Here is a 27,432-nt window from a genome sequence, read left to right on the forward strand (position 1 = left end):
AATAGCCTCACTATATAATTGATTGTAGTATTGGAAATTTGCAAGGCTGCAATTCCCCTGGCTGGCCACTGTTTGTAGCCATTTTGTCAGCGTTTGTTGCCTGCCAGGTATCCATGGTAGTCACATGACTGCAAAGTGTGAATTATGAGCTTCCTACATTTGAAATAACAAACTTGAGTGCGCAAAAGATCTTAATTTTGCTATGATATTTTTTGAAGGGGGGGTTGTAGGCTACTGTATCACGTGCCGCTTGAACTGACGCTGTTACATCCCTGTGGTTGTGCAATTACAATTTGGAGATCAAACACAAAAAGGGTGTTGATAATGTTTTGGCTGACGCTCTTTCGAGAGTGTAAAAGTATTGCATGAGTTTTATTTTCACAAACAGGTTTGTTTTTAAGGGTGGGAGTGTTACGTCCCTGTGGTTGTGCATGGATGTTTCTCTTTTCTCTATCTCTCTCTCATATTCTTAGGCTCGCTCCACTGCTGATCTGCTGTTGGCTGAGAGAGCTGTCCGTTTTCATCAATGGCGTGGCGTCACCTCCCCTGCAGCCAATCCAGTTTCCCGCCAGCATTTTAAAAGGACGCTGAAAGGAACGAGAGAGCAGCTTGTTTTCTTGTCGCTCTGTTTTTTGCTGCCTTGTACGCTCCTTATGTTTTTTTTTGTTACCTTTATCTTGTTGTTTTCTTTCTGCCCTTTTATGGCGTGGTTTGAGCATACAAAGAGTACTGTTTTCTACCCTTTTTGATGGCGTGGTTTGAGGTTACAAAGAGTAATGTGGACAGGTAAAAATGTCACGTGACTTACATAAAACAACACCTAGGAAACTCGATGTATAGAGACACCAGGTAAGCAAGTGAATGCCACCCTTTGTATGTTTTGTTTGTTAGTCAGAGTAATTTAGTTTGACGCTGAAGATGTATGTCTTTTCTTTTCTTTTGTTTATTAGTTAGATTAGAGGTTTGACCGCAAGTTAGACTGGGTTTTGTTTTGTTCTTTTTATTTCTTTGGCTTCACTAGTTGCGTCCCATTTCCTCCTGGATTATCTTGTTATCTGACATCTTTTGATATGTAAATATTTTGTTTATTTTTCCTGTGTTTATATTCACTACTATTATTATTATTGAACATTTTGTCGTATAATTATTTCACTTCTGTTAAAATAAATTATCTTTCTTTCGTAGTACTTTGTTTCGTGTTGTCTCTTGCCACTCTTAATCACACACAGTTTTGTCACAACCTCAATGTTGCCTCTTTTTGACCCTAGGTCATAGAGCTCGTAACATTTAATGGGGGCTCATCCGGGATAATAACGATCCTAAATAAATGTATAGTTGTGATAATTTATGTGTGTGCTAGTGGCAACTGACGTTACGTTACTTTGGCGGCGTACTTATGTGGAGTGGTATTGTTGTGCTCGTTTGCTCGTTGTGCATTATGGAAATGTTTAGCTTGCAAAAGTTTATTGCCAGCCCGTCTTTAGAGCAGATTAGTTCGTGCAAGAAACAAGATTGAGTGCTGATAGCTGACCACTATCAGATTGTTGTGAGTAGACAGACTCTTAAGTGTGACATAAAGAGTAAGCTGATACAGCGGTTAAGAGAGTGTAATGTTCTTCCTATGTCAAATACCGTGGGTGATGATGAGGCTAGCGGAAATGTCGGTGTGGGTGACGTTGCAGTGGCAAATCTCAGCCTTGTGGATGAGGATAAGCAGAGCGGTAGACCTGATGCCGAGGCAGAGGTAATGGCCGATGCTAAGGCCAGTTTGCCACCGTTTGATCCATTCTCTCCAAGTTCTGTTGATTCCAGAGACGGCGCGCGACTGAGAGTCCGCTTGGCCCGTCTGCAATATGAGGCACAGGAGAAAGCCCAAGCACGTCAGGCGGAGCTAAATCTGCGTTTGGAGGTACGCAGGCTCGAAATTGAGGCTGAGACTCAGGTGAAGCTGCGACAGCTCGATCTGGACGCGATGAAACTTACTGCCGTTTCTGCTGCACTGTCTAATCCAAGTCCAGTCTCTAATGCCACCCCACGGTCTGACTCATCCCAGGTAGCATTTGACATAAGTAAGCACATTGCATTAGTACCTCAGTTTAGAGAATCAGAAGTAGATTCTTATTTCAATGCATTCAAACGCATTGCTATTACTTGGCCTAAAGACGTCTGGTCTTTATTATTACAGTGCAAGTTGATCGGTAAAGCGCAGGAGGTTTGCTCTACTTTATCATTAGAGGAGAGTTTAAAGTATGAGTCTATGAAGTCTACTATTCTTCGTGCTTATGAATTAGTTCCAGAGGCATATAGGCAGAAATTTAGAGGACATAAAAAAAATTCTACCCAGACATTTGTGGAGTTTGCAAGGGACAAAGGAATTTTATTTGACAAGTGATGCACAGCCAGTAAAGTGAGTGACTTTAACGAGTTACGAGAGCTCGTACTGCTTGAAGAGTTTAAGGGGTGCTTGCCCGATCGTGTTGTGGTTTACCTTAACGAACAGAAAGTAACTTTGTTATCCCATGCAGCCGTGGTAGCAGATGAGTTTGCTTTAACCCACAAAAATGTTTTTGCACTTCCACGTCCAGAGAGGTCACAACCTGTTCCTCTGCAAAACCAAACTTTACGCTCCAAACACAGCCCACCTCGTACTAGAGAGGATCGCGAATGTTTTTATTGTCACAAACAAGGACATGTGATCGCAGACTGTGTGACTTTAAAACGCAAACAGCAGCCTAAAAGTGTAGGGTTTGTGAAAGCTGTTAAACCGACTGTTATTATACCTACTGAGGAGAAAATTGACGAAAGTTACCAACCTTTTATCCTGAAAGGGTTAATTTCCTTAAATGGTTATTGTGGGGATCAGAAAGAAATAAGGATGCTTCGAGACACAGGTGCAATGCAATCATTTATTGTGGCAGATAGGTTGCCATTCTCTGAAGAGACCTTTTGTGGCTCAAGTGTAATAATACAGGCATTGAAATGAGTTGCATAAATGTACCATTGCATCGTCTACTTTTGCAGAGTGAATTATGTACGGGATTCGTGAGAGTGGCGGTACGTCCTTCTCTTCCTGTTCAAGGCGTTGATTTTATTCTTGGAAATGACCTGGAGGAAAAATATTGCCTGTGTTAGAGGTTGTTGACAAATCAGACGTTTTCAGTTAGTCAGAAGATTTGTCTAATACTTACCCTGAGGTTTTCCCCGCATGCGCTGTTACACGCGCTCAGTCGCGTAAAGTGGGTAATATGGTGGATCTATCTGACTCCTTTTTTCTTCCTCTCATTGCTGGTGATGAATCACTGCATACTGTTACGTCAATAAGGCAAAACAAGTCACAGTCAGAAACATCAGAGGAAATGTGTCTGACGCGGATACCTTAAAATTATCCGTGTCACGAGAGAAAATTATTGCTGCACAGAAAGAGGATAAGTCTCTCATCACTGCTTTTAATTCTGTCGTCCCTCTTGATTTGGCTAAAGACAAGAAAGTTGCTTATTTTGTTGAAAATGATATGTTGATGAGAAAGTGGTGTTCTAACACTACCGATTCAGATTGGAATTTTTTATATCAAATTGCTGTTCCTTCTCCTTATCGTCAGCATGTTTTATGTTTAGCACATGATCATCAGCTTGCTGGTCATCTAGGAATTACAAAGACGTACAATAGGATATTGCGACACTTCTTTTGGCCAGGGTTAAAAAAATGCGTTGTTCAGTACTGCCTTACCTGTCATACCCGTCAAACTGTTGGGAAGCCAAATCCGGTGATTTGACCTGCTCCACTGTCTCCCATGCCAGCTATTGGGGAGCCGTTCGAGCATGTGCTCATAGACTGTGTTGGGCCATTGCCTAAAACTAAATCTGGTAACCAGTTTTTGTTCACCATAATGTGCATGGCTTCTAGATTTCCGGAAGCAATTCCGTTAAGAAAAATCACCGCGCCAGTTATCATCAAAGCGTTGGTGAAGTTATTTTCTACTTTTGGACTGCCGAAAATAATACAAAGTGATCAGGGCACTAATTTTTTATCAAGACTTTTTAAACAAGTACTGGAGTCTTTGGCAATTCCTCACCGAGTTTCAAGTGCGTACCATCCACAAAGCCAGGGCGCACTTGAACGCTTTCACCAGACACTTAAGTTGATGCTTAAGAAATATTGTATGGAGACTGCTAGAGACTGGGATGAGGGCGTTCCTTTGGTTTTATTCGCAGTAAGAGAGACTGTACAAGAATCTCTTGGTTTTAGCCCAGCCAAACTCGTATTCGGACATCAGATGAGAGGACCTTTGAAAGTTCTTAAAGAACATATTTTGAATACTGATTCGAGTCCGACCGCTAATGTACTGGATTATGTGAGTACATTTCGAGATCGTTTGCATACTGCTTGGTCACTAGCTAAAGAATCTTTAGAAAATGCTCAGAAAGGCATGAAGCGCAAGTTCGATCAGCGAGCAACTGCGCGTTCGTTTTCGTCTGGTGATAAAGTGTTGGTGCTTTTACCTGTTCCTGGATCATCTTTGTCTGCCCGTTTCTTTGGTCCTTATGTGGTGAAACAGAAAATGAGTGAAACTGATTATATGCTTTACACACCTGACAGAAAACGTCAAACCCGAGTTTGTCACATAAACATGATAAAAGCTTACCATGACAGGGAGATGCCTGAGGTGAAAGCTTCAGAGGAGACTGCAGGGCCGCTGTCTCGTCTGTTGCAATAGCCGTGGAACTGATACCATCTTCTGGTATCTCAGGGGGTGAGGAGGACGGTGTCGTGCTTCGCAATGCTTCTCAGCAGTGAGCAAGGTTAGCCAACTCAGAGATTTTAAAAGATCTTCACTCGTATCTTAATCATTTAACTATGGACCAGGAAACTGACATTGTTAAAGTAATATCTGATTTTAACTGTCTGTTTAGTGATGTTCCTAAACAAACAAATGTCTTACAGCATGATATTGTTGTAAACGGTGCTCGTCCTATTAAGCAACATGCTTATCGCATAAATGCAGTCAAGAAATCTATTATGCGTCAAGAAGTAAGTTATCTGCTGGAGAATGATTTAGCTAAGCCTAGTTGTAGTCCCTGGAGTTCTCTGTGTCTTCTCGTTCCTAAACCTGATGGCACGTTTAGATTCTGGACTGATTTCCGTAAGGTGAACGCCGTAACGGTGCCAGACAGTAATCCGTTACCGCGAATGGAAGACTGTATTGATAATATTGGGTCTGCTCGTTTTGTTACTAAGCTGGATATGCTGAAAGGGTACTGGCAAGTACCACTTACTCCACAAGCGTCAGAAATTTCAGCATTTGTAACCCCAAACGGGTTCCTTCAGTATACAGCGATGGCTTTCGGACTCAGAAACGCTCCAGCAACTTTTCAGCGTCTTGTAAATCTCGTCTTGGCTGATGTACCGAATTGCAATGCATATCTCGATGATCTGGTTTTATACTCTGTGAATTGGAAGGAACATTTGTGTTTGTTGAGAACAGTGTTTGAACGCCTTCGTAAGCTAACCTAACCCTAAACTTGGCAAAATGTGAGTTTGGCCGAGCGACTGTCACTTCTCTCGGTAAAGAAGTTGGACAAGGCCAGGTACGACCGGTAGAGGCTAAAGTCACAGCTATTGCGGAATTTCCAGTCCCTACCACCAGACGAGAGCTACGAAGATTCTTGGGTATGGCTGGATACTATCGCAGTTTCTGCAAAAATTTCTCGACGGTTGTTAATCCTCTCACTGGGTTACTCAGCCCGTCTAAACTTTTTAAATGGTCTGTTGAGTGTCAGTATGCTTTTGATTGTGTAAAGACACTTTTATGTAATGCACCTGTTCTTGTTTCACCGGACTGTACACACTTTTAAGCTTGAGGTCTATACAAGTGCCGTTGGTGCTGGAGCTGTTCTTCTTCAGGAAGATAAAAATTGTATAGATCATCCTGTTAGTTATTATTCTCGTAAGTTTAATAAGCATCAGCTTAATTACTCTACCATTGAAAAAAGAAGCACTCGCTCTCTTGCTTGCCCTACAACACTTTGAAGTTTACCTTGGTTCTAGTAGTCTTCCTGTCATAGTCTTTACAGACCATAACCCTCTTGTGTTTTTATCTCGGATGTATAATCAAAATCAGCGTTTGATGTGCTGGGCTCTAGTACTCCAAAATTACAATTTGGAGATCAAACACAAAAAGGGTGTTGATAATGGTTTGGCTGACGCTCTTTCGAGAGTGTAAAAGTATTGCATGAGTTTTATTTTCACAAACAGGTTTGTTCTTAAGGGTGGGAGTGTTACGTCCCTGTGGTTGTGCATGGATGTTTCTCTTTTCTCTATCTCTCTCTCATATCCTTAGGCTCGCTTCACTGCTGATCTGCTGTTGGCTGAGAGAGTCTCTTGCCACTCTAAATCACACACAGTTTTGTCACAACCTCAATGTTGCCTCTTTTTGACCCTAGGTCATAGAGCTCGTAACAGACCCGCTACAGCGATCTGTCAAATTTAAAAGCACCAAACGTTGGAAATATTAACAGAATCTGACAGTTGAGAATTTGTCCCATATCAAAAGTAACCTTCTCTGTCTAGTCTGTCGGTGTCAGTGTCCTCTTTGTCCGTGATTTTTCTCTGTGTGAGAAAATGCAGTGGTCCAATCAGTAGTTAAGAGAACTGAACTTGCTTATAGTAATTCGGAAATTAGTGCACATGAGTGAAAAAAAATACAGCACAGAAGAATGTCTAATTTAGTGTGAGATTTCATTGTTGAGCATGAGACCGTGAGATTGAGGCTAAATGCATGAGTGTCACGCCAGATGTGTGAGAGTTGGCAACCCTGAAAAACAATTTGGAGAAAGGAGCGGCAGCCAAGCGCGCCAGCCAAGCGCGCCAGCGTTCCCTCAACTCCACACTGGACACCGGACACATACGGGTATATATAACCATATGTACAGGTAGGTGTGACTTGGCACACAAATCTCACTGGCCAATATCTGTTGTCTCGTTTAGTTGCCACTTGAAGGTGATTGGGCTCCCAGGCTAAACCCCATGACGTCAGTCCGACATAACGTAATGGTTACATTGCTAAACTAGATGTTTTTCACAATGAATTCCACTATTAAACAATAATTTTTTTAAAATAAGATGAAATAATTTAGGCAGATGGCTTCAAAAATATTCCATATACAGTACCATTGATTATACATTCTCCTGTGACATTCCATGAGACTGCTCAGCAGAAGACCACTGACCACACTGATAAATCAACACACATGACTGTAGGTATACTTTTGAAGCTTCTTCCACATCTTCTCACTGAGTTGTATGTCAGTCCAGTCATTGAGACTTGGTTTGTTATAGTGAGGTAATTCAGCTTCCCAGCATATGTGTATTTATTTTTTTGAGACTCATTTAACTTTGCAGTTAAAAGTGTGAGAGGGGCTTCTGTGCTCAAAGTAAACTCTGTAACATCTGCGGGCAAGCGGCGGGCTGGGCAGTGTACGTGTACAACGGGGTGCAGTACGCACACACTCGGGTGAAGGCGGAGACTGAAAGAGAATTGCGTCACAGCTAAAAAAAACCTACTGAACCACAGGTTGTTTCGCCCAGTCTGCCTTAAAAAGCAGAGATGCTTTGAATCCAATCATCAAATTGATAATTGATCAGTTGATATTTTTAAATTACAATGAATTCTTATATGTCAAAACGTCAAGGAAATTTTGATTTCTCAATTCATGTCCTATTTAAAGATACACTCTAAAAATATATATTGTAGTAAATTATATTTTAATTGATAAACATTTAGGTGTGATGCAATCCTAAAAGCTTATAAACAGTGTTCTCTACATGACATGCACAAATTGGAGGGCGGTTCTAGGCAATGGTGTTGAAGTAGGCCTTGATCTTCTTCTGCAGAGGTGTTTTTTCATTGCACTATGACATAATGTTACAATTTGAAACTATACATTTTTTGAGCTTGGTTTCAATAAAAGTTGTTTTTGGACTAATGAGGAAGTTTCGAGTTCTGAAACCAGGATATTTTTATATTAATATGAGCTCTTATATGTCAAAATATCAAGGAAAATTTGATTTATCAATTCATGCCTTATTTAAAGATACACTCTAAAAGAAGATATATTGTAGTCAATTATATTTTAATTGATAAACATTTAGGTATGATGTAATCCTTAAAGCCTGTGGTGTTAATGAGGATCTAAATGAAAGATTCAGTCACAGACTTAAATGGGATTCAAACTTCACACAAATTGTTTTATAGTAATATCTCAATCAGTCAAAAAAAAAAAACTAAAGAATTTCGATAGAAGTCTAGTCTCCAGTGGAAGACATATGTCTGTGTAATGTGTTGTGTTTATTTGTGCTTCACAGTTTAAACCCCTGTTTATTATTGTAGTAAAGCTTCTTTGAATATTTTGGAGGAGGGAGGACATAAAGAGGCAAGAGTCCTAAGAGTAGAGGGGGAGAGGAACAGACCCCGGCTTTATGCTCTCATATTATTCTAATCTCTGAGAGTCGGTCCAACATAAGCAACACGGGGGGATTTGCCATCACTTCAATCGGGCTCAGGTCAATGCTTGCCTTGTTTGTGCTGTCACCATTAAATTTCTCGTTATGTTTGAATCAGTAAAGGCTGAACAAATATGCAGTCTCAGAAATGCACATTTTCATTTGGAAAAAGGTAAAATCCTGTATTTAGGTAAATGCCTCTGCATCTCTTAACATCACCTTCATTTACTTGTTATGCATATCTTGAATTTTTGGCTGTTTCCAGCATGATCTTGGCTTGCCAGCCTTCGTGTTGGTGCAGCCCATAACATATTAAACAATTAAAATCAACTTCTAACAGTCAACAAAATCTGATTCTTACATTCCTGCTGGAAATCCAAAATAAAGTGTTAGATGTTTTTTTGGAATATGGTAGCTGGTTTCCAGCTGTGCAAGCTGGTCAACCATTTTAGACCAGCAACAAACCAGCTACAAGCTGGTCATGCAAAGCTATTCACACTACCCTGACATATGTCAACCAACACTGACACTCTCCAGATTACAGGATGTCACTTCTCAGACAGCCGACTAACAGCAGGTGAAGGTGGTCAAGCAGGTTTGTAGAATATACTAGGCAGCTAGCTGGTCTAAGATGGTCATCATCTGGTTCAAGCTAGTGGATCAGAGGTGCCCAATCCTGTTCCTGGAGATCTACCCTCCTGCAAAATTCAGCTCTAACCCTGATACTGAGAGTATGTTGCATCAGGGTTGGATCTGAACTCTGAAGGTAGGTAGATCTCCAGGAACAGGATTTAGCACCCCTATAGTAGACTACTTAAGCCGGGTGCACACTATGCAATTTATAATAGTCCTTTACGATTGTTACTTGTCAGACTGTACGAAAATGATCATCTCTGTTAGCGATGTCACACTGTAAGATCTCAGTTGTCATTATTGTCAGACTGTACGACAGTCAAGACGCGTTAAAACGGACACAAAGAAAACTTTACATCATCAATCAATCACACTTTTAGTGACAGTGAGCTGCATTACACGCGGGATTGAAATGGTGGCCACAAAGAAATCTCTAATGTTAATTTTGGTCATGGTTTGGCTTGAAAAACGAAGACAATTTGACGGTCGTCGGAGGAGAAGTCACACTGTTGGACTGTGAGTCAAATCTTCTGACACTGCCAGAATTTCGAATTTCGCAACGGTCATTATCCGGCTGTCGTTAAACATTTCGAACTAACAATCAAAGACTTCAGATTTTAGCCAAGGATCAGAGGAATCTTTTAGGATTTGCACCCGGCTTTAGGCATTGTTCACACTGTCAGTCCAAATCCGATTATTTGTATATCCGATTGGGAATCTGATCTAACATTATTAAATATCCACATTGTGTATCACAACTGTTAAGAACATATTTGTGTGTCCTGTGGTGCTCTTTTGTTTTCCGGAATATCTGTATTGTTTCTATGGCATTGATGTGGTGTTTGCAATAGAGATGTTTCCTTGCTTATAAACTACAAGGTACTAATTCTCACTTACAAAGCTCTCCGTAACCTTGGTCCTACTTACCTATCTGACTTACTACAGCCTTGTGCTCCTGTTCGTTCCTTACGCTCTTCTAGTGCGGGATTGCTAGTCACCCCTAAGTTTAGTCTGGTGACTATGGGAGCCAGGTCTTTTAATGCTGTGGCTCCCAGGTTGTGGAATTCTCTGTCCTCAATACATCCGTCAAGCATCCACACTTCTCTCCTTCAAAAACCTTTTTTTTCTCTGAATATTACTCTTCTGCTCACAGTCTGTAAATTGTACTTTATGGATATGTTATTTGTTTGAATCCCTCTTTGTTTGTATCCCTCTTTAACTTAACTTTGTAAGCAACTTCTGTATATTACTTTCTGCCCTTGGTATGTGTGTTGTATGTGCTTCGATGTTGATGTTTATTTGGTTTTGTTCCGTAACCTATCTTTGTAAAGCCACCTTAGGTGTTGGAAAGGCGCTATATAAATAAAAGTTATGTTGTCTTATTTACAGCATGAAAATGTGTAGCTGCCACGATAGACTGCATCTTCTGAGGCACTGGCAGAAATGAAGGCTCGGCTTTATTTGTGCTGTCATCTCCACGGGCCTCAAAACAGGTCTCCTTTATATTGTCATTTTTTTATTTTGGACTTTGCAACAAAACAGCCTTGTATCTGCAGTGACTTTCAGCATGTTTCCTATAACAACGTCTGACGTTTACGTGGTGTGATAAAGTCACATAAACCACGGAAAATTCAATTAGAGCAATCAGACTGAAACTGAAACTGAGGTTGAACGGGCCAGAGCTGCATCTAAGCACTTCGTGAACGTGCAGGGTTATAGAGCTAGACCGAATGGAAGTACCCGATATTGGTATTCTTTGCCCCTGAAAAAAAACCTCAGGAACTTCCTGTGTTGAGGGAGGATGGAGACATAGAAGTATGAGTCCTTTAGATCTATCGTGACAAACCAGTCCTCGGACCTGATTTGAGTCACGATCTGTTTGAGTGTCAGCAAACTTAAACTTGATTATCTTGACTGTACAATTCAAATGACGAAGATCTAGTATAGGACGCAACCCCCCATCCTTTTTTGGAACAATGAAATATCGGCTGTAAAAACCTGATTAACTGTCGGGTGAGTACACCTGCTCTATAGCCTCCTTCACTAACAGAGCTTTCACCTCTTGCTCCATTGCCAGAGCCTGCTCGGATGAACTAACATGAGCAACACCCCGTTGTAGTGTGGTGGACGAGAACCGAACTGGATTCTGTATCCCCTCTCTACTGTCTGCAGGACCCACTGAGATCTGTTTGGCAGATTCTTCCATTCTGTCAGATAATCTACTAAGGGTACCAGCCTCTTGAGACTGGCCTCTGGTATAACTGGGACAGCAGCTTCGGTGGGCTGAATCATACTGGCAGGAACCAACTGATCTGACTGTTTTTGAAACCCCCTCAGAGGGTGCGAGTTTGACGCAGTGTGGAGTTGACACTGAGTCATGACCTCGCTGGAGACCGCTGCATCCCGAGGCACCAAGGGAGGTGGGGTTTCCAGAACGGCCCGCTGAGGGCACCGAGGTGGAACGGGCACCGTGTACTGAGGTGTACACTGCTCCACCCTGCTTGGGACTGCCTTCAGAGGTTTGACACCAGTGGCGTCAGGACCTCTTTTGAGCCGAAACCTTCTTAGCTTGAAGAACGGTCCTCAGATCCGGCTTCTGCTTCGAAGGCTTCGGCTGAGAATGTCGGCTCTGCCCCCATGATTTCTGAGGGGGAGCACGGGATGCGACACTCTCCTTTTGCAGTGCTCTATATGAGGAGCTGAACGGCTGAGGCTATTTATGCCCGTCATCCCCAGGGGGTCGGACATGACAAGGGAGGTACTTCTTAAATGTCTCCACTTGCTTTTTGGCCTCCTGGAACCTCTCGACGACCGTATTTACAGACTCACTGAAGAGGCCAGAAGGCGTTAGCGGGGTCATCTAACAAAAAAAACTCTGTCTTTATCTTTCAGTTCTGCTAAGTTAAGCCAAAGATGCCACTCAGTAACCACCAGGGCTGCCATAGACTGCCCAATTGCTCTGGCGGTCTCCTTGGTGGCCCTGAGAGACAGATCTGTGGCCCGACGCTGTTCTCAAACTTCATCGGGCCCAACTCCCTCGCTCTTGTCCGAAACCCCCAGCAGGTCAGCCTGATATGCCTGAATCATAGTAATAGTACAAAGGCATGCTCCAGCCTGACCTGCTGCCGTAAATGCTTTATCCACTAAATTAATTGTTGATTTAAGTGGCTTAGTGGGCAGCACTAGGGCCTTCAGGGACGACACTGAACCAGGGGACAGATAGCTGGCTTGAATCTGTTCAGCCCTGGGCATCGTCCCAAAGCCATATTCTTTCAACCCCCTTTTATCAGAATATACATGGACTTGGGAGCTGAAAAGACGGGACGAATATGGCTAGTTCCATGATCTAGACAGCTCACTGTTTAGGTATAGGGGACTTCAGTGAAGTACAACTGATCATCAATCCCAACTCCAAGGTTCCTGGTTGTCCTGAATGGAGTTATGGTTGACGAGCCTAGCTGAGTGGAGAAGTTGTGATGAAGTGTTGGGTTGGTTGAGACCACAAGCAGCTCTGTCTTTGCAAGGTTTAGTTGAAGGTGATGGTTCATCATCCAGCAAGAAATATCTGTCAGGCAGGCACATGTGAGCAGCTACCGTCGGATCATCTGGTTGGAATGAGAGGTAGAGTTGTGTGTCATCAGGTTAGCAGTGATAAGAAAATCCATGTTTCTAAATGACAGATCATATTAATGGCATGTAGATTGAGATAAGTGGCCGCAGCACTGAGCCCTGAGGCTCCCCAGTAGCTAGGATGTTGCAACTTAAGCTACATGTAAATGTAAAAGTGTAAACTTGGCATTAACATGCGACCTTTATTCGGATGTTGTCCTCATACACATTGAAAAGACAAGTGTAAACATGCTTCTGATCGGAATATTATCCGATCAGCATATCCAGATTTGGAGGTAGTCGAGGACGCATTGTGATCGGATCTCAGTGTAATGTAAACGCAAGCCAGCCATCGTGTCTGCATTCAGAGGTGGACGTCACACAAAACCCTGCCCACTGTCATTATTCCTCTTCCTCTCTGCGGAACAGAGTGTGTGGTTTTGTGATAGTCGAGTGCGAAATACATTGCAAATGTACTGAAATATTTGCCTTAGCAGTTCGCACCCGAAAGTTGCAGAACCATTAATTTTCAGTAAAGAATGCACATTTTTCCCACCACAGCTGGCAACGTTCTCAGACCCATACGTTTCTCTGTACCATCTATCCACATTATTAGTACTTGCAGCCTCTTCATCCTCGTCATTTTGCGAGATTTGTAAAATGTCCCCCGACTTAAAAAAAAAAAAAACACCTCAGGTCGACTTTGCACCTCCTTTTTTTTCTTTTCTTTTTTTTCTGCGGGAATGCGAGATCCGATCTGTTATCCAGATACAGAAGCCATTTGATGTGGACAGGTGTAAACACATCATGTCATGATTGGCTTTTGATCCGATCTGCTTGATCGGATCACGGTGATTGCATTTTAATGCCAAGTGTAAACGCAGCCTTAGACACCTCACCCCTCCACGAGACTCTGAAGACCTACCTGATAGGTAAGACTTGAACCATTGGAGTGCGGTTCCAGAGATACCCTTCATCTTGAAGATTGACAGGAGGATCTGGTGGTTAACTTTGTCAAAAGCAGCAGACAGATTCAGCAAGATGAGTACTGAGGATTTACATTTACTCAGAATAAACTTTAAATTCCTTCAGGAAAATTGAAATCAAAAACAATTATATATTTATTTAACCATTTTTTGACTGCATGTTTATACTTTATTATCTATTATAACTTTCATGATATTATTTATTATATGTCATAAATATATTTTCTCTGGTAACAGTTTTGTATATCTAATGAATTACAGACTTAAAGGCAGGGTAGGTAAGTCTGAAAAACTAGCAGAAAACTGCTGGATTTTGAAAGTATCCAACAGAGAAACTCCCACCCCCTTCCTTATGAGCTCATTCCAAAGCCACACTCCCAAAACACTAGAACGCGTAAAGCCAACCGCTTAGGCCTGTGACACACTGGCTGCGTGGCGTGAGCGTCTCAGCTGTGTGGCGTGTCCGTTTTTATTTCGGCTCCCATGTTAACAGGTTAGAGCTTGCAGACTGCCTGCGTGACACGCGTGTCTCAGGCGGAAAAGGTGTATGTCACAGGCCGGAGTGGCCGACTCACCGCCACCCCTAATAGATATGTCACCTCGAGGAGCAAACCAGTGAAAAGGCAGGACAACGAAGTTAAAAGAATAGAAGTGTTTGCTTTAAGTTAAGAACAAGAATATTAAGAGTCAATCGGCGTATCTTCTCTAGGCTTCAAGTGAGGGGAGGACCAGGTAACGTATAATGATTCCTCTTCAGCGAATACTAAGCTCTAGGCAGATGGCCGCTCAGACAACAGAGCTTCACAGTGGAGCAGCAAGGACTAGGTAGGTGGCGGGTAACGTATAACGACTCCTCTTCAGGGGATACTGGACGCTGGGCAGATGGCCGCTCCGACAACAGAGCTTCACAACGGAACAGCGTGGACCAGGTGGGTTCTCAAACCGCAGAGCTTCACAGTGGACCAGCAAGGGCCAGGTAGGTGGCGGGTAATGTATAACGACTCCTCTTCAGTGGATACTGGACTCTGGGCAGATGGCCGCTCAGACAACAGAGCTTCACAACGGAACAGCATGGACCAGGTTGGTTCTCAAACGGCAGAGCTTCACAGTGGAGCAGCAAGGGCCAAGTAGGTGGCGGGTAACGTATAAGGACTCCTCTTCAGGGGATACTGGACTCTGGGCAGATGCCACTCAAACAACAGAGCTTCACAACAGAACAGCAAGGGCCAAGTAGGTGGCGGGTAACATATAACGACTCCTCTTCAGGGGATACTGGACTCTGGGCAGAAGGCCGCTCAGACAACAGAGCTTCACAACGGAACAGCGTGGACCATGTGGGTTCTCAAACGGCAGAGCTTCACAGTGGAGCAGCAAGGGCCAGGTAGGTGGTGGGTAACGTATAACGACTCCTCTTCAGTGGATACCGAACTTGGGGAGATGGCCGCTCAGACAACAGAGCTTCACAACGGAACAGCGTGGACCAGGTGGGTTCTCAAACGGCAGAGCTTCCCAGTGGAGCAGCAAGGGCCAGGTAGGTGGCGGGTAACGTATAACGACTCCTCTTCAGTGGATACCGGACTCTGGGCAGATGGCCGCTCAGACAACAGAGCTTCAATATTAGTCTTCTGATGGGGAATCAGATGTTACTTATCAGTATACAACACAGTCGAAATTGGTCGATCTCAACAGTGTGGTCTAGACGGTGTTGCCCTCCTCAGGACTTTCTGTCGACTCCGTTACTTTGCCCCAGAAAGCAGAAGGGACTGGAAAACCTCTCTGTATAACACCTCTTCGATAGACATGGAGTCATTTAAACAACATAGCTCAGCGGCCCCGGCATGGAAGAAAGAAGTCAGCTGTGATTTGGAGTGGAAAGCAAAAAAACACAAATCCACACTCACACAAATTCACCAGAACACTACAAGAACTCACTTGTGCTCACTTCCACAATTGGACTGCAAAATTGAACATACTCACGGTGCACCCAAGGTATTCCCCTCACCGTCCAGCTGACATTTCCACCCCAATGGATCGAATAAGCAGGGGCTGCACACGAGTCAGTTTAACACTGTTGTTCACTGGCATCGAAGAAATCAGAAAGACATTTTGGTTAATTCCAAGCTTTCAGACACATGACTCAGCCTCCACAGTAGAAATTGTAAATCTTTATCTTTTCTTTAGAATTACAAAGGTGGTACTTAACTGTCCAAGGTTGCCACGGTAATAATCAGAAGTCAATCCGAGGAGCAGTCGAAGCCCAGCCAAACTCACAGCGCGTTTTCCACAATCCTCATTATTTATTCAAAGAATATATAGCTCTTCACCCACTTGAATTTATAGGAGTCTTCACATTCTCTGCCCCACTGCCTGTATTCCTCCGAATCCACCACCGCGCTGTTCTCTCATTCAGAATGGCTTTTATAACGCTCTCTCCTAATACGTGTCCCAATCGCGGATCATAATCCCACGCGCCGCCACCTGACGCGAGTTTTCTCATCAAACCTCACCCGCCGCCATGATCTTCTCATAGGGAACCGGAACCGTTCTGGTGTTCAGCTGTCATTGTCCCCCAGGGGAACATATCCCAAAAAGAAAAGTTCTATCAAATCGCTTGTCACCCCGTGACACGTGCATGCTAGAAATAGAACCGACGCCTATTTTTCACGCGACACGCAAGCGTGTTGGAAGCGTTTCCAGGCAAAATAGAATAGGAAAAGATGTTTATTTTATTTTGTACACAAATACATATTAATAAATTACATGTTGATGGTTGACAGTCTAGGTTTTGACATAAATTCAGATATAAATATAATTTAAAAACAAATAAATAAATAATTATCAATTTTCAAATATTGCACCTGTCAATACAGAACGAAATATTCTGTAGTCTATTTTGCTTTCAATACTGCTGACAGTGTCTTTATCAGTAGGCTTTATATTTATGCTTAACATGAAGTATAGGGTAGAGTCCTGCGCGGGACTGTTTTCTTCATCCCGCTCCAGTCGAATTTTTTTCTGACCATTACCGCCCGCTCCAGCAACATATGTGTTACACTCCCGCCCGCTCCTGCAATATGTATGTCCACTCCCGCCCGCACCCGCAGAACTTTGAGAATTTATTCCCGCACAATAATAGAGATGCATTGATTTTGTGTCTTCTCCCCTCCCGCAGGAAAAACACGTATTTGTATATTATTAAATAGATTCATGGGGTTGTTTTCGTTTCCCTGGCTTGCATGTATTCTGACTCACTGATCAGGAATATAAATAGTAGTCCAAATGTCAGCCTTGCTTAGGTTTTGTGCTGTAAATACCTGTTTGAGGTTCCTTTATTGACATCTCTCCATCATGTCGACTCGCTAGGTTACTTCCCGATCCCACAGTTTTTTTTTAGCTGCTCATTCCCGCTCGCAGCAAAGTTCAAACCGCCCGCTCCCGCGAGATTTGCGTTGGGTCCCGCGGGACCCGGCAGGACTCAATCCCAATGCAGCCCTCTAGTATAGGGCTTCCACAACTCTCTCCCATATGTCGAACAAGGGTGATCTGTGCCAGTCACACACGTTTCTGGTGTGCAAATACACAGAAAATGCGGCGCAGCCGACAAGCAGCTGACACGCAACAGAAACGTCGCTCTCACGCCACGCAGCCAGTGTGTCACCGGCCTTAGCTGGTGGACGCGTTTACCAGTGCAGAGCGGAGAGGAGCGCAGTGCGATTGAGGGACATCATGTCAGAATCACAGGTAATAAAATACCTTTTTGACTGCTCTTTCTCTGCCATAATTGTGAGATTTCGTGGCTTGCCTTAGTTCAATTACGACATTTAAGTACATTTTATAAACATGCATTAGACAAAAACATTACTGGTGTGCATCTTGAGACAAAACGATGGTACAGATATTTTAAAATATGTCACTGCATGTTGCTTTCAGTTAAAACAGATCAAACATTTTAGTCTAGGACTAGCTTAATCCTTGTCTGTGAAACCGGGGGCATAACGTCTAATGTAATTTTTGACTCATAAATTCCCAGAAGTGCTTGTCAGTACATCGTTGTTTTGTTAGGTGTGCACACAGCTCAATGCTTGGCACTGCTTTGACTAGGAGGGTAAGGTCAGGTCAGCAACCGAACCGTGGTTCCACTGATGTGGGCCTGCTTTGTCATGATATAAATATCACACAAGAGGGGGCGCTAGTACGCAGAGGCCACCCATCATGTCCCAACAGCTGACATGACAGACACTCTCTGTATTCCAGTAGAGGACCTTCACACTGAAACTTTCATCAGGTGCTAGAAAGGAAAGATACATGCCAGATCTTGAAAGATGGAAAGTGTTAAAAGAAGTTTATATGTAGTTTAAAAAAACTAGAGTAAAGTTTGTGAAAAAAAAATTATATTAGTGAAAAGTTTGAAATAATTGTAAATGTGTGAAATAGTTAAAATAGGTATATAATAGGTAATGATATGAATTCTGGGTTGTTGCTAGGGTGTTGCTATGCTTTTGCTTAGTTACTCAGGGCAGTTGCTAGGGTACTAGCAGTGGTTTCTAGGGTGTTTGTATACAATTGCTAGGGTACTCATGCTAGTTGTTAGGGTGTTGCAATGTGGTTGGTAGGGTACTCAGAGTGCTTGCTAGGGTTTTGCTATGTGATTGCTAGAGTATCAGGGTGGTTGCTAGGGCGTTACTATGCGGTTGCAGGGGGCTCAGGTAGGTTTCTACGGTGTTTCTATGCAGTTGCTAGAGTACTCTGGGTTGTTGGGTGTTGCTTGGGTACTCAAGGTGGATGCTGGGGTGAAGCCATGCAGTTTCGAGGGTATTCTAGGTGGCTGATAGGGTGTTACTATGTGGTTGCTAGGGTACTTTGGGTGTTTGTAAGGGTGTTGCTATGCAGTTACTAGGGTTTCTGGATGGTTGCTAGAATGTTACTGTGAAGTTGTTAGTGCATATTATACCATTGCTAGAATGTTTCAGATCGAAACCATGCTAATTGATGGATGGATGATTGAAAGAAAATGCAGATACATTTTGATCAAATGAAAATGAAATGGAATGGTACATTTGTGTTTATAACAGTGATCAAATTATAGTTTGATTTGTACAATTATTACAACCTTGAAGATAATAGCAGAATTTTTGGGTGAACTGTCCTTTTAATACAGGTTGAAACAATAATTATATATATATATATATATATATATATATATATATATATATATATATATATATATATATATATATATATATATATATATATATATATATATATTATGCATGAATGTTTGACATAATTATATTGTTAAAACAGACAATTATGGAGGACAGCATTCACATCATGTAGAACAATAACAGATCAACAGAAGTAACACAGGAAAGGAACTGCTTAGAACTCAGTAAGTCTGGTTAAAATAATTTTATGTCAAGAGAGATAGTTTTGCAAAAACTCACAAAAACGTTCAGGAGCAGGGAATATGCTCAATGTAAATTGGCAAAGAGGTGGAGTATGGAAAAAACTTTAAGTATGAAGAGATTTGATTGACCCAGGTCCTCTTGGCTAGTGGAGCTTCTGTTCACTGTCTCTTATTCTCAGTCAGTCACAGGAGGTTCTCAAAGCTGATGGAAGGAGCCTAATACAACACAGATCAGGACAGAAGCAGCTTAAAACACTGGTAAGACATTTTACACATTATTGTACTAAAATAATATTATTACTATAATCATTGTATCCATTGCCATAATTAATTAATGGCAGTAAGAATTATTGTTATTATAAGTGGGCTAAATGTTTTGTATTGCAAAAATAATGGTCAGTTTAAGATTACATAAAACTGCAGATGATTCGATAAGAATTGAATAATAAAAATATAAATTATGCAATATTTGTACACTACCGTTCAAAAGTTTGCGTTCAGCAAGATTTTTTTACTTTTATTCAGCAAGGAAGCAAAATATCGACCAAAAGTGACAGTAAAAACATGTACAATGTTCTAAAAAGAATTGTATTTCAAATAAATCCAGTTCTTTTGAACTTCCTATTCATCAAAGAAAAATGTATCACAGTTTCCCAAAATGTATCAAACATTGATGATAACCATAAGAAATGTTTCTTGAGCAGCAAATCAGAATAGAATGATTTCTGAAGGATCATGTCACACTGAATTCTGAAGTAATGATGCTGTAAATTCAGCTTTGCCATCACAGAAAAAAAAAATACATTAAAAAACAAAATTAAAATAGACAACAGTTATTTTAAATTGTAATAATATTTCACAATATTTCTGTTTTTACCGTATTTTTGATCAAAGAATTGCAGCCTTGGTGAGCTTAAGACACTACTTTCAAAAATATTTTTAAAAAACTTACTTACCAACCCTTTGAATGGTAGTGTTTATTTATTATTATTAATAACAATAATCATTATTTTTAAAATATATATATTATTTAACTCAAAGGTTTTATCAGTTTTCGATTTCAAAAAATGTATTAAAGGCCAGTCTGAACAGAAGCCTTTATGTAAGTTTTATCATAACTTAATCTCCAATTATTGCAGATTGTTTTGGGATGCCTCTGTGGTGAGCACTTAAATAAGATTGGAATATAATTTTTTAAAATGTCAGTTTTCAGTTGGCTAACATTATGTACGAGTTTAGTCAAAGACATACAGTCCCTGTGAGAAGAAGACAGTGTGGCTCTGTTGCTGCGGTACAGTCCCTATGCTGATAGGGTTTTGGGGGCTTTTTCCAAAAATGCAGTCTTGAGCTCAGCCAGCCCAGTTCAGCTCATCTAAGCCTAAAATATATTTGAAAGACATGTATTTTATATTTACAAAAGTTTGAGCAGTAAATGAATGAATGTGTGACTAAACATGACACGTCATGCAAAGGCAAACTAAAGGAAAACTTTTCTCTTTTTCAGGGAAAAGATCTGTCATATCCCAAGTACTTGTAAGATAGTTGAGAAAAATATATATAAAAACTTTGGAATTTTGATTTAGGTTTTATATTATTAGTCCTAATTTGTATAAAAGTCAATGCCAACTTATTTCAGCATAAAATGTTAATCTCAATAGTGTTTCTCCTCGTCCTAAGTCCTGTGTCTTCTCTTCAAGGCACACATAATGATAAAAAAAATGACACTACCAAATTTATGGGCCACTCTATTAGCCGTAATGTTACAAAGCTAGTAACTACATCAACCACCAAAGCTCATGCTGCTTCTTCAAAAAGTAGCAGCGCCAATCAGACTCTTATGTCCACCCCGAAGCCTTTTTTGGATGGTCTCCAGAAACCTGTGCCTTCTCTTCAAGGCACACTTAGCGAGAAGAAAAATTCTTCTACTAAATCAAGAGTGAACACTATTAATCTTAATGTTCAGAAAACAGTAACCACATTATCAAACTCCAAAATGAAAAACCAAACTCAATCTGCTTCCTCAAAAACTAGCAGCATCAGTCAGACTCTTCCATCCACTACAAAACCTGCTGTTGACAGTGTCCAGAAATCTGGGCCTGCTCTCCCAGGGAAACTTAATGAGAAAAAAAATGATACTGCGAAGTCAAAAGCCAACACCAGTGGTTTTAATGTTCCAAAGCTAATGACTACAGCATTGAAGACTAAAACGAAAAACCAGACTCATCCTACTTCCTCATTTACGAGCAGCATCAATCAGACTCCTCCATCCAGTACAAAGATTGTTGTGGATGAAAGCTTACTTAGCGAGAAGAAAAATTCCACTTTGAAGTCAACAGATCAAACTATTAAGATTAATGTGTCAAAGACGGTGACTATAGTATTAAACACCAAAACGAAAAACCAGACTCAATCTACTTCCTCAAAAAACAGCAACGTCGGTCAGCCTCAATACATTGCACAGAAACATGTACCTTCTCTTCAGGATCCACTCAGTGAGAAGAAAAATTCTACTGTGAAGTCAACGGCCCAAACTATTAAAGTTGTGACTACGCTATTAAACACCAAAATATCCTCAACGTCTAGTAAAGTGAATCAGACTCTCCCATCCTTTAAAAACCCTGATGTGGACACCATCCAGAAACCTGTGCAAAGTGTAAAGTCAACAACCAACACTATAAAACTTAATGTTCAGAAACCAGTGACTACATTATTAAAGACCAAAATGAAAGACCAAACTAAATCTACTTCCTCAACAACTAGTAGAGTTAATCAAACTCTCTCATCCTCTTCCAAGCTTGATGTGGTCACCATCCAGAAACCTGTGCAAAGTGTACAAAACCCAATTAGTGAGAAGAAAAATGTCACTACTAAGTCAATCATCAACACTATTAATCTTAATGCTCAGAAACCAGTAACTACATTACTAAAGACCAAAATGAAAAAACAAATTAAATCTACTTCTGCAAAAAACAGTAGCATTGATCAGACTCTTCCATCCTATTCGATGCCTGCTGTAGATGTTGTTCAGAAACCTGTGTCTTCTCTTCCAGCTACATTTGGCGAGAAGAAAAATACTACTACCAAGTCAGTAAGCCACACTATCCATGTTAATCCTTCAAAGCCAGTATTCACCAAAATGAAAAACCAAACTCTTTCTGCTTCCTCAAAACCTAGTAGCAACAATGAAACTCTTTCATCCACACCAAAATATGCAGTAGATGTCCAGAAACCTGGCCCTTCTCCTCAAGGCACACTTAACAAAAAGAAAAATTCCACTTTAAAGTCTAAGACCCAAACTATTAATCATAATGTTCCCAAGCTAACTACATTATTACAAAATCAGACTAATTCGACTTCCTCAAAAATCAATCAGACTCAGTCAATGTCCCAAACTATCAATGTTAATTCATCAAAGCCAATAACTACATCATTAAACACCAAAACAAAACAAAAAACTCAATATACTTCTTCAAAAATTAGCAAGGTCAGTCAGACTGATGCATTCACTGCCACACCTTTAGTGGATGGTGTCCAGAATCCTACGAAAGACAAACCTGCGGAGAGTTCACCAGTTCAAGTAGTCATCACTGAGGGTTGCGTTAAACAGGGCTCTCACATAAATGCAGGGAACATTACCAAAGTACGAGAAACAGAGCTAAGTTTGAATCCAGGATCTCCTCTGGTTATGACTCATCACATCAACCTGGTACAAGGAGCCTGCACAGGAGGATGTGAGACGCAGATGACCGCACTGAAGGACAGAGTTGAGTTTCTAGAGAAAGAGATGTCAGTGATTAAAAAAATGTGTAAGTAAAATTGTACTAACAAAAATCCTAAAAAGAAAAATTGTTAACCATTACTATGGTACTTTAATGGCTCTGGCAGAAATAAATGTGTAGAGTAATTGTTATTAGTTGAAACTGGATGAACTGGTTTAAAGTCACACACTGTACCATCTATCTTCAGGTGTCCAGTGCTCTGGAGAGCAGTGCCCTAAAAACTGTAGTGGCCAGGGCAAGTGTGAAGGAGGAAAGTGTGTATGTTTCCAGGGCTTTAGTGGCCCTTACTGCAGTGGAAAAACATGCCCCTCTAACTGCAACAAAAAAGGGAAGTGTGTGAAGGGAAAGTGCATGTGTCAGACTGGTTATACAGGCCTAGACTGCAGTAAGGGTAAGTATATAAGAGTCAACCACATTTTAAACTTCAATGTTTAATGGAATAGTTCACTATAAAAATGAAATTACTCACACTCATGTTATTCCAGTCCTGTATGTCTTTCTTTAATCCATAGAACATTAAAGGAAACATTTAGCAGACTGTTTACGCTTCTTTCCATACAATGAAAATGAATGGTGAGCAGTGTCACAGATATGTTTAGTTTGATTGTGTTTTAGTTTGGATATGTTCTGTTTTTATTTGCCTTTGTTCCCTTTGCTTGTTTGTTTCTATGGTTTCTGATTAGTTACGCACCTGTTTCTGTTCCAGTTAATTATCTTACCCTGTGCATTTAAGTCCTTAGTTTTCTTTTGGGTTTGGTCTCATTTGACTTTTGTTGCTATATTTCCTTTGTTTCCCAAGTATTATGATTAACTGTTCTTGTAGATATTACTATACGTTGTGCGATTATTACAGCCACCAACCAGGGGCTTTCAAACTCCAAAAATTACAAAAAAGTAGCAGAAAAGTATCATAAATTAGTCCATTTGACCTATACATTATTTCTGTCAGGACCACTATCGTCAAATATGATTGACAATTAGCATACAGTTTGGATTGGCGGTATGGTTCCGTTCTGGGCGAAAACTGCGCATCCATGTAGCCTAGCATGGATAAGAGCAGGGAGAGCAGCAATAACCCCCTTAGGGTAAACAGAACAGAACCAACATGAATGTATGCAGATATCATTAATTCAAGATTTTAAAGTACAACATAATTTTAGAATTTATTCTGATTCAAGGGGAAATCCAAATCCTGACTGGGTGAGAGGAGGAGCCGGGGATGGAGGAGGGTAATTAGCTCCTGAGAAACGCGATAGCTGCTGATAATACTGAAGGAGCTTATATGTATACAGTGATAGGCGTCGTATTCCTATAGGTAGTCGTGGATCATCTGAGAGTCAGCTGATGCGAGCTTGACTAACGTGACCTGCCAGAACTGACGCTACGCTTGATACTCATAATTTTGAAGTCTTGGGGCGCGTGTCCACCAAAGTGTTTTTTTCCCCACAGCTAGCATATTTTTCCAATTGGTTTCAATGGGACCGCCACATTTCTTTTTTAAATGCCAATAGCATTTTTTTTTTGGTTGCCTAGATTTGAAGAATGTTCAACTTTGGGTAAAACTGGCTCATCACTGTCACTTTTTACCTAGACATCCAATCACAGTGAAGCAGGAGCAGGAAAAACCACACCGACCAACTGTCACATTCTGCTTGTACAACATCAACAGATGACAACAATAAGCATAATAACGGAACAAAGTCATTTAAAACAAGTACCAGAGCAAATACTTACATTTTTTTATTTAGAAACAATACAGAAGCAAACTTTCTCTCAAATGAGACACTGCAGGTAGTTACACTTCCGCTGATATTCTGTATCAAAGCAAGCAAAGCCGCTGCTCTGCCAAAACGCTCTCAAGGCGTTTTCAGCAGAGCATCTTTTGTTTCCAGCTGTCTTAAAAACGCTTTGGTGGACACCCTGTATTAATGCGAGAAAAAGATGGACATCTGTATGTAAGATGAAATACAGTTCTGTCATGAAACTCTTGATGGTGCATTCTAATAGATCCTTAAGTCAACCTGCTTCCAATCACATCATTCTCTATGGGGCACAGCTGATTGGTTCCTGTTGTGTCAGTAGCCAATGAGCTTGCTGGGTGGCTGGGAGTTAGGGGGGCGGGTGTGCGCGCGCGCGTGCGTGTGCGTGCATCGATATTGATATTGCCAGTGTGCTAATCTAGAAAATCCAGCTGTATTCTAACAATAACTTAGCTCTCCTGATTAGCTATGCATAGCCTATTGTGTTCCCTGTTGGCACACATTTTGCCGCCCTTACAAAAGTGCCGCTCTAGGCAATTGCCTAGTTCACCTATATGGACTCGCTGGCCCTGCGCATAATTAAAACGGTCCACAGGCTGACAGCGCACAGCGTCTACACTAGCTAAGCTACAGTAGGTGACGTCAGTTGACAATGATGCTTTGCGTTATTTTAATAATTAATAATTATTTAGTTTTGCTCAAAACTTCATGTATAAACTTTTTAGGTTAATAGCAACCAGGAGCATTTTAAAAATGGTTTAATACGTTTATTTATTTATTTTTTGCATATGTCAGAGAGTGCTGTAATGCCCCCATTTTCAAACATTTTCCCACAGCCCTGGCCAAGACCAAATATATCAACATTGTCATTCACATTACCATGCCAAACACTTGTCATGACAGAACTACTTTTATCATTTTAAATGGTGTTTTTTTATAATGTTAGAGCTCTAAATCCATTTTCATTATGTGGAGCACAAACACGATTCCTAATTTCATTTTGTGTTTCACAAAAGAAAAAAAATCATACCACATGAGGGTGAAATATGATTATAGAATTTTCATTTTGGGATGAGATATTTAAGATATTTATTATGTATCTAGTCTCACTCTGAATGACTTTTGCTTTTCCTAGGTGTTGACAAAAAGATCCCAGTAACTGTTGAAACTGTGACTATGAAGATGTCCACTGTCAAGCCAGACACAAAATATGTGAAGACCAAGCCAGACAAGACCATATTTGTGAAAAAGATAGATACAAAGGACCTATGGAAAGACACCACAGCTAAGCCAACATTGTCCACAGATAAAGTCCAGTCCAATACCACAAAAAGTGACATAATTATTAAGACTACTGGCCAAGTTCTACTAAAGCATGAAGGTAGAAGACGTCATGAGCAAGCAACAAAGGTCAAAACAACAGTCATAAATCTGGCTTTAGACAAGAAATCCCAAACGGACAAGAAAAATAATCTTAAAGATGAACCTGTCTATCAGAATGTGACTCAACGATCTGTGAAGAAGGTTGATGAAACCTCCAAAGTTCTAGAGAACTTGGTTAAAGGCACCAAAGGATCATCTAATGTAACTACATCCAGGACAAAGGTTACTACGAGAACTGCAGGTAATCAAGGGCTGGAAAGTAAGTCTAATGTTACATTTACTAAAAAAGACAAGAAGCTATTCCATGGCAATGTAACAACAATTCTCCAAGCAGAGAGGAATCCTAATAAGCATGTAAATGGGACAAGTATTGAATCCAAAACTCATATGAAGCATTTTAACAGAACTATCAGCAGATTATCAGTCATTGGATCAGTGGAGGTTCATAATATCACTTCTACTGGGTTCATTTTGTCTTGGGAAACTCCTAAAGACACATTCAAGAACTTCACTGTAACAAGAAGGGAAATCAGAACAGGAAATGAAGATTTAGAGAAAATTCAGAATGGAGCAGCAGCTGAAAATGTAACAGATTTCCAAAGGCCCGGTTCAAACAGAACTTCAACTAAAGTCCATGGTAACAAACTTGAAGGAAGGACTGTGAAAAAGTTCTCACAAGTTATCGCTGGTACAGCACGGTCATATCATTTCAAAGGCCTTCAACCTCAAATGTGGTACTCTGTTTCCTTGTTTGGCTCTGGTCTTGGTCTACGATCCAAAATTCATCGTCTTACATTATCAACTGGTAGGTTTCCCATATTTCCTTCTTTTTTGGTTCACTGCAATAAACACCAGTGAAGAGCATTTACCCTTCTGCGGTGTGCTAGTAGCACTTCCATGAATACGTGGGATACAGTACCTTGTGCATTTTAAATATTGATATTGGCATGACCCATTTGTTATATTTTATTCATAAATACCAGGCATAAGTTCAGTGACATCAGGAGCACAAAACAGCCTTAGACTTTCATTGGCTGTCATTTCCAGTGCTAAAATTAATGATGTGTACTGTATTGGTGAATGATGAAGTTCACCATGCAGTTATTTTAAGAGTGAATTCAACAATTGATTACTTGGGTAATATGGCATATACATTTGTGCTGAAATTTTTAATGTCATTACCTTCAGTTTATGCAATAGTTTAACTGCGACAACTTTCATTATTTAATTTGTTTTGGGGGGGGGGGGGGTCCTTGAGCTAGGATTCGAACTCGGTCGCCCGAAGGGCAACAGCGCCATATGCCGGTGCTGTCCGCAAGGCTATTGCCGCTGACTGTTTGTTTGTTTTTGACTGCGTTGTTCAACTTCTATATGAC

General features: G+C 40.9%; 1 protein-coding gene and 1 long non-coding RNA gene across 3 annotated transcripts in view; one reads left to right on the forward strand and one right to left on the reverse strand.

Annotated features, from left to right (window-relative positions):
* Positions 1-2,941: 2,941 nt before the first annotated feature.
* Positions 2,942-4,747, reverse strand: LOC143718175 (uncharacterized). Its single transcript, XR_013196290.1, has 4 exons — positions 4,643-4,747; positions 4,500-4,538; positions 3,189-3,306; positions 2,942-3,105 (listed from the first exon to the last, which is right to left on the reverse strand). It is a non-coding gene; the product is annotated as an uncharacterized LOC143718175 (long non-coding RNA).
* Positions 4,748-8,277: 3,530 nt separating this feature from the next.
* tnxba (tenascin XBa) overlaps positions 8,278-27,432 on the forward strand; it is a 41,138-nt gene continuing 21,983 nt past the window's right edge. Inside the window, exons 1-5 of one of the 2 annotated variants that reach the window (XM_077209226.1) lie at positions 8,278-8,559; positions 19,314-19,392; positions 20,639-22,940; positions 23,101-23,304; positions 25,809-26,861. In XM_077209226.1, the coding sequence (XP_077065341.1) occupies positions 20,777-22,940; positions 23,101-23,304; positions 25,809-26,861 (3,421 nt within the window). In that variant the 5' untranslated portion in view covers positions 8,278-8,559; positions 19,314-19,392; positions 20,639-20,776. Of the gene's footprint in view, positions 8,560-19,036; positions 19,393-20,638; positions 22,941-23,100; positions 23,305-25,808; positions 26,862-27,432 lie in introns of those variants that run through there. The other variant, XM_077209225.1, reaches the window with a different exon arrangement.

The sequence above is a fragment of the Siphateles boraxobius genome, unplaced genomic scaffold (assembly GCF_051911475.1).
Source record: "Siphateles boraxobius isolate OS27281-9 unplaced genomic scaffold, OSU_SipBor_1 12, whole genome shotgun sequence".
In the NCBI taxonomy this organism is placed as follows: Eukaryota; Metazoa; Chordata; class Actinopteri; order Cypriniformes; family Leuciscidae; genus Siphateles; species Siphateles boraxobius.